Below are 7,214 nucleotides of genomic sequence, written 5' to 3'. Positions count from 1 at the left end.
TGGTCATATCTTCAGGAGCCATCTTTATTTGATTATAGCCAGAAAAACCATCCATGAATGAGAACACCGAGTACTGAGCAGTGTTGTCGACTAGCACATCAATATGAGGCAGAGGAAAATCGTCCTTCGGACTTGCCCTATTCAAATCTCGGTAGTCGACACACATGCGTACCTTTCCGTCCTTCTTAGGAACAGGTACGATGTTTGCAATCCAAGGAGGATATTCACATACAGATAAGAAACCAGCCTTCAACTGTTTTTCAACTTCTTCCTTGATTTTCAAAGCCATATCAGGTCGAGTTCTTCGCGGTTTTTGCTTTACAGGTGGACATTCTGGTTTGAGCGGTAACCTGTGCATAACGATATCAGTGTCTAAACCAGGCATGTCTTCGTATGACCAGGCGAAGATGTCAACATACTCTCGGAGCAGCTCAATCAACCTTCTCTTTACATCACTTTGCAAAGCGGCCCCTATCTTGATTTCTCTCTTTGTCTCTTCTGTACCGAGGTTGATGATTTCTATGACCTCCTGATGTGGCTGAATGGATTTCTCTTCTTGTCTTAATAATCTTGCCAATTCCTCAGGGACTTCACAGTCTTCCCCACTATCTTCATCAGCTTGGTCAATTGATTCTCAAGGATATCAGGACGTGGAACTGTAACATTATCATTTTTGATGGAATCCGAGCCGGATCTGCACGATGGATGGTTCATGCCTTAGAATGCAACACATAAAGGAAAAAGAAAAAGAAAAGCTTTGCCATTTTTGAAAAAGTTTTTTTTTTAAAGTAAAAATGAAAGAAATGGAACAGTAATTGCATGCGAAAATATGATTTTCATTCAATATTAAACAAACTGAAACACATGGGGGGCCCTTCTTTATACAAGTGATCAAAATGCTTGGGGTGAAGCACATGATTTATTAAAACAAGAAAATTACATCTCCATAAAAGTGACTCTGGGGACGTCTAATATGGTCCAATTGTTGAGTTCCTGTCCAGGCGCAGCATGGCAAATGAATCTGGAGAGATCTTCTTCATCATCATCATCCACGGCGAGAACCTGACTTCCAGAACTAGTACTGGCACTGACGAACACTTGAGAAATCGGGGGAATCACCTTCTTTTCGAGGGTGGTGCTGAGTTGAGTAGAAGAGGATGGTTGGTATCCCAGCCCATACTTGTCTCGTTTCTCATAGACATCAATCAGCTTGCCCCAGGCACCATGGGGAACACCAGCTTCTAAGAAAGCCTTAGCATCATTCAAGGATGAGAGGGGTGCTCCAGGTTCCCTCTTATTCTCGACCACAGGGAGTTTGTCCACCGACACAATCTCTAAGGCTTGAAAGGGTGTCTCTTGTACTTCCCCTTCTACTTCCACATATCGGTATGTTGCCAGATTATTGACTACCAGATCCTCTTCACCAGTGATCACAACGATCTTGTCATTCACAACAAATTTCAAACACTGGTGGAGAGTAGATGTCACAGCTCCAGCAGCATGAATCCAAGGACGACCCAAGAGGCAAGTGTACGAAGGGTTTATATCCATAACGTAGAAGGCAATGTAGAACATGTGAGGACCAATCAAGACAGGCAGATCAATTTCTCCTTCTACGGACCTTCTAGAACCATCAAATGCTCTAACACTCATAGTGCATGGTCTCATCATAATCCCATCCATACTCAGCTTAAACAAAGTGGCCTTGGGCATCACATTAAGAGAAGAACCTGTATCAATCAGAACTCGAGACAACACAGCATCCAGACACTTGACGGAGATATGCAATGCTTTGTTGTGTGCTCTACCCTCGGGTGGAAGTTCCTCATCACAAAAACCCAAATAGTTACCAGCAGCAATGTTGGTCACAACCCCTTCAAACTGAGGCACGGTAATGTCTTGAGTCACATGAGCGGAAGCCAGAACTTTCATTAGAGCATCACGGTGAGCTTCTGAGTGCACCAAAAGGGACAAGATAGAAATCTTAGCTTGAGTTTGATCAAGTTGATCAATCACTTTGTAATCACTTTTCTTAATGATTCTCAGAAGTTGTTCAGCATCTTGTGCAGTACGGGTCTCAGGAGGATCAACAGCAACTTGCTTCCCCTTTGCTTGTGCATTGGCATCTTTGTTGGTCTCTTTAGGAAGTGGAGGAGGTGCAGCGAAGATTCGACCACTACGAGTGATGCCACTAGTCCCAGCAACATTAGTGACACTCGAATTACCCACTGGAGGACAGTCATACTTCTTCCCTCGAATGTACACAGCATTATAACTCCAAGGAACCGCCTTAGAATCACCCACAGAAGAGGAAACGGGAGATGGAGTCGAGGGAGTCAGAGGAGCACTTGGAACCTGAATAACCAACGGAATTCCTGGAGCTTGAGTAACCAATGGAGTACTCGGGGCATGAATGACCAGCGGGGTCCTTGGTGCTTGAATGGCCAAAGGAGTGCTCTGAGTTTTTGACGCCTCAGTAGGATGGTAAGGGATTTCTAGGACGGCCACATCTTCAATAGGAACGACCCTTTCCACTCTAAGAACACCTTCGTCCATTAGTTTCTGGATTTCTTCTTTCAACCTAGCGCATTCCTCAGGATTAGAAGAACATTGCAAACAGAAGTCATGTAGTTCACACAAAACCTCTTGTTGCACGAGGTGCTCTCTAACAATTGCGAGCGGCATCTTAACCTCATTAACTTCAGTTACCAGGATTTGGTCGTCACATAACTCAACAGCATTGGTCGCGCCAGCATGAGGAGGCATAGGGTTATTCTGCACATTGGGACCAGTAGGAGTGAATGAGATAAGCTTGTCATCAAGAAGATCCTGAACCTTTAACTTGAATGCTCTACACTTTTCAATAGTATGGCCCGGGGCCCCTGAATGAAATTCATAACGAGCATTAACATCATAACCAGGAGGGAGAGGGCTAGGTGGAGGTCCAAGTTCACGGAGTTGTACCAATTGACCAGCAAGCAACTGAGGGAGAAGTTGGGCATATGACATCGGAACCGGATCGATACGCCTATCTTGGAATCTTGTTCTTTGCGGGCCCCTTTGACCTTGAGGCCTAGGGTTCTGTTGACGATTCTGAGGAGCAGCAGCTTGTTGTTGTGGTACGAAAGGCTGTTGGGGTGCCATCCATGGTTGTGGAAGAGCAGCAACATATGCTTGAGGGACATACGGACCAGGAACAGCATAAGGCATCGGATAATAAGGAGGTGGAACAGCAGAATATGCAGGAGCTCGGCCTTGGTCAATAGAAGCGGTGCTAGTCTCACCTTCCTTCTTCTTCACAAACCCAGAATACGACTTCTTACCATTACCACTTGAGTTGCTAGGATTAGTAACACCTTGAATGGTACCCGCTTTGACACAGTTCTCAACCCTCTCACCAATGATGACCACATCCGAAAAGGAAGGAGAAGTATTACTAACCATGTGCTGAAGATACGGCCCTTTCAGAGTTCCCATAAACAGATCAATCAACTCTCGGTCCAATAAAGGAGGTTGGACTCGAGCAGCAAGTTCACGCCACCTCTGGGCGTATTCCTTAAAAGACTCTTCAGGTTTCTGTGACATATTTTGCAGCTGTGCACGGCTAGGAGCCATAGCAGTATTGTAGTGGTATTGTTTTAAGAAGGCATCAACAAGTTCTCCCCAAGTACTGACATTAGACCTCTCGAGTTTCATATACCACTCCAACGGGGCTCCAGTGAGACTTTCCTGGAAAAAATGCATAAGCAGAGGTTCGTTCTCAGCGTGAGCGGCCATCTTATGGCAGTAGGAACGAAAGTGAGTCTCTGGCACCTTGAACTTCGGGGGAATAACAATCCCAGGTACCAAGCACATAGCAGCAGTGTCGAAACTCGAAGTTTTAGCAACCTCAACGGCCTTAAGGCGTTCTTCAAGAGCTTGGTACATCTTAGCAGTCTCAGTCAACTCAACAGTAAGATCATGTTCAAGATCAATAACCTCATGGTGGTCGTCCACTACTTTAAGTGTCTCATTAATAGGAGTCTCTTTAGTTTTCGTCCCTCCATCGATAGAAGTGGTAGGAACATCCTTGACCAAACTAGCGACGCTCTTTCTGAGTTCATCCTGTCCTTGAACAACGGCATGGAGAGTCTCCATAAGTTGGGTCATTCTTTCCCCCATAACATCCATATCCCTACGGAGGGCAGCTTGATTCTGTTCAAATTGTTCCATGATTCTCTTCTCGTTGTTTCTGGTGCGGTAAGGATGTAAGGAAGTCAGCTTTGTTGTTGAAGCATAAATTTGTTGCTGAAAGGGACCCCAATTAGTTTCTTGTACAATAACCTGAAAAATGCAATGTGATAATGTGAATGTATGAGTGCATGTGTGCGTATGACGTGATGTGCCATTTTCAGAGTATCCAAGATTTAATATTGATCCAGAATAGCTAACAATGTGACAAAAGATAAGTATCAAGAGAAACTAGTTCTTTTTTATTCATAACAGAAATTTAAACTTGGGCAAGCCATACATCAACAAGATAGTTCAACAAGGGAAATAAAAGACCCCATCCAACAAGTCTGGTGGTGGTCGAAACATACAGACTTAAACATCAATCCATCTGAATATAAAACAGAGGTCCTCCTTGTCTGAAGTGCTCGTCGCTCCACTTCTTAGTTTCATCAAACAATTTCTTGGTTGCTTCTCGATCTCTTCCTTTAAGAAGGCTTTGAATCACCTCATCTTTGCGAAACAAATGCCCATCCAGCTTCTTGCAGCACTCCCTGAGTTCGTCACATCCTTTGCATTCTGGGAGATAATCTTTCTCAGATACGTCCTCCATACCCATCATTCGATCTCTGAGCTTGGCATTTTCTTCTGTTAGTCGAGTATTACGGAGGTGACTTCCTTTCAGTTGAGTCTCAACTGCCATTCTTTAAGTGGTCTCTTCTTCCAGTTTCTTTTTCAGATTCTTCACTTCAACTCTAGCATCCCTTTCTATCTTGAGCTTATAAGCTTTCAAGTCTTCTCGGTACTCTCGCTTGAGTTTCTCTTCTGCTTCTTTCATGGCCCTTTTTAGGATCTTCTAGTGATCCTCGACAATAACAGTAGTATCTCTTTCACCTTTTTCCGTTCTAGCCCTCTTTTGAACTCTGGAAGATCCTCCCTTCAGCATTTTGGCTTCGTGTGTCAACTCAACTCTTTTCTGGTCCACAAGACAATGTTTCGGTTGCGCATCCGACTTCTTTTCGTGCAATTGGGTGCATTCCATATCTACCTGGATACGATTCTCAGCAGGCACAGTGGCAATTGGAATCTTAGGTGGTTGCTCGTACAATGGGTTAACCTTCGGGAAAGGCAACAGGCGATCTTTAACTCTATCTTCAACCCAATCTGTGTAGGTTTGTTTGGCAACGGCATTCTTTTCACCTAGAGAAATCTGATCATTTGTATGGATGCTATTCCAGGCACTCCTCACTTTTTCTAGACCCTTCGGATCGGTTCCCTTTTCAAAGCAAACGGATTTGAATATCTCTTTGTCCAAAGGCTTGTCTTCAAGTGCAAAACCCAACTGACGCAGCGCTAGCTTAGGATTATAATTGATAACACCTTTTGTTCCTATGAGAGGAATGTTGTCAAAAGTACCACAGCTAGTTATAACTTTCTCCACGTTCATTCCAGTGGGACACCAGACAATGTCATTTCCGGTAAGCCCCATGATCCTTTGAGGCCATTTCTGAGTAGAAGTAACGAAAGGACCACTTGTAGGTAGGTGGGACTTAAACCAGGTGTATAACAACGGCAAACAATTTCTTATGGCTCCTCCTTTCCCATATCGAGAGTGAACGGAATAGTACGTATCAGCTAGCAAAGTAGGGACCGGATTCTTATCCACAAAAAGACATATAGCAGCCAGATCAACGAACTTGTGAATGTTAGGGAACATCACGATCCCATAGATCAGAACGGCCAGAAGGGCGTTGAAGGCTTCCCACATCTTTTTGTTAGCCGACTCTTGGGCCTTTTCAATCAAGAAACTCATGTAGAAACCATGAGTGTTACCATTCTTCTTCCAATTTCCATGAACGTCTCCTATGCTCAAATAAAGAGCGTTGGCGATGTAGTCCAAATCAGGCTTCTCTGGGACACAAACGAAAGGAACCTTGTGTTGAATCTTGATATTGAGAAAGTGAGAGTACTCCTCGAGAGTGGGAGCCAACTGATAGCCTGAGAAGGTGAAACAACGCAAGTCAGGATCATAGAACTGGAGAAGAGTAGATAAAGCCCATTCGTCGACATGTGAGTACAAAAGAGTCAAGATGTTGCCATAATTCTCAGTGAACACTGTTTTATTGTGACCAGTAATCAATCCACCCAACTGTCCCAACTGAGTCATGCCCTCACGATGGAAACTGTAAGTGTGAGTACGCCTTGTAGTTTCTCTGGTAGCGGTCACGTTGTTAGCCATCCTGGATGAAAAGTAATAACCTCAGATACCCTGAAAAATGGCATGCATATGAGAAATAATACTATTTTTTTTCTTTCTTTTTTTCCTTCTTTTTTTTTTTATTACATCTTTTCTTTCTCTTTTTTTTTTGAAAATAAATATGCCATGATGAAAATGATGCAATGGAGATTCTCCCAATGTGAGAGAGTTGTTGTGTTGCCTCTGAGAAGAATCGAATGTCATAAGGTCAAAGGTCTGGCATAGGTGCCACACAGCCATAAGAACAATAGTCACCAACAGAGCAGAATAGTCACCAACGGTACCTGTCATGTATATCCCTCCCCACTCACAGGTGAATCTAGGTCAGGGTAGGTCAAAAGGTCTCCAGCGTTAACAACTCTCCTGAAACACCATCATCGTTGCAAATACATGCCAACAATGGTATCCCATTCGAGTCTCAGCTGGTCGTGGGTCTCATGATCGCAATCAACAGAACCTGACATTCTGTTGGCGTCATGACTATCCACTCTATCCTAGGTATCCTATGTGTCTACTCTGGTCTGGGTATTGGGCCTTTTACCTCATAGAATCATCCCACCCAACCTGCAAACAGAGAAAATATGTGGTCCCCACGGGGACCCATAATATTGTCCAGATGCATGCGGAAAGTAAACATGATATGCAAGCAGGAAATAAACATGATATGCAAGCGTACATACAAAATGTAAACACATAAACAAATAAATAAACACCCAGTAAACCAAAACAAACAAAGGCTAGGATCGAC

The 7,214-nt window shown here is 43.8% G+C and overlaps 1 protein-coding gene across 1 annotated transcript; it reads right to left on the bottom strand.

The window, feature by feature from the left end:
- Positions 1 to 5,065: 5,065 nt before the first annotated feature.
- On the bottom strand, positions 5,066 to 6,448 carry LOC131605160 (uncharacterized). The gene is made up of 3 exons (XM_058877551.1): positions 6,307 to 6,448; positions 5,626 to 6,120; positions 5,066 to 5,532 (listed from the first exon to the last, which is right to left on the bottom strand). Exons 1-3 carry the CDS (start codon positions 6,446 to 6,448, stop codon positions 5,066 to 5,068), a joined length of 1,104 nt encoding a protein of 367 aa, XP_058733534.1.
- Positions 6,449 to 7,214: the final 766 nt, after the last annotated feature.

Source organism: Vicia villosa, linkage group LG5, assembly GCF_029867415.1.
Source record: "Vicia villosa cultivar HV-30 ecotype Madison, WI linkage group LG5, Vvil1.0, whole genome shotgun sequence".
NCBI classification, from domain to species: domain Eukaryota; kingdom Viridiplantae; phylum Streptophyta; class Magnoliopsida; order Fabales; family Fabaceae; genus Vicia; species Vicia villosa.
Note: the sequence above shows the minus strand (reverse complement) of the source record. Positions and strands in the feature narration are given on the sequence as shown.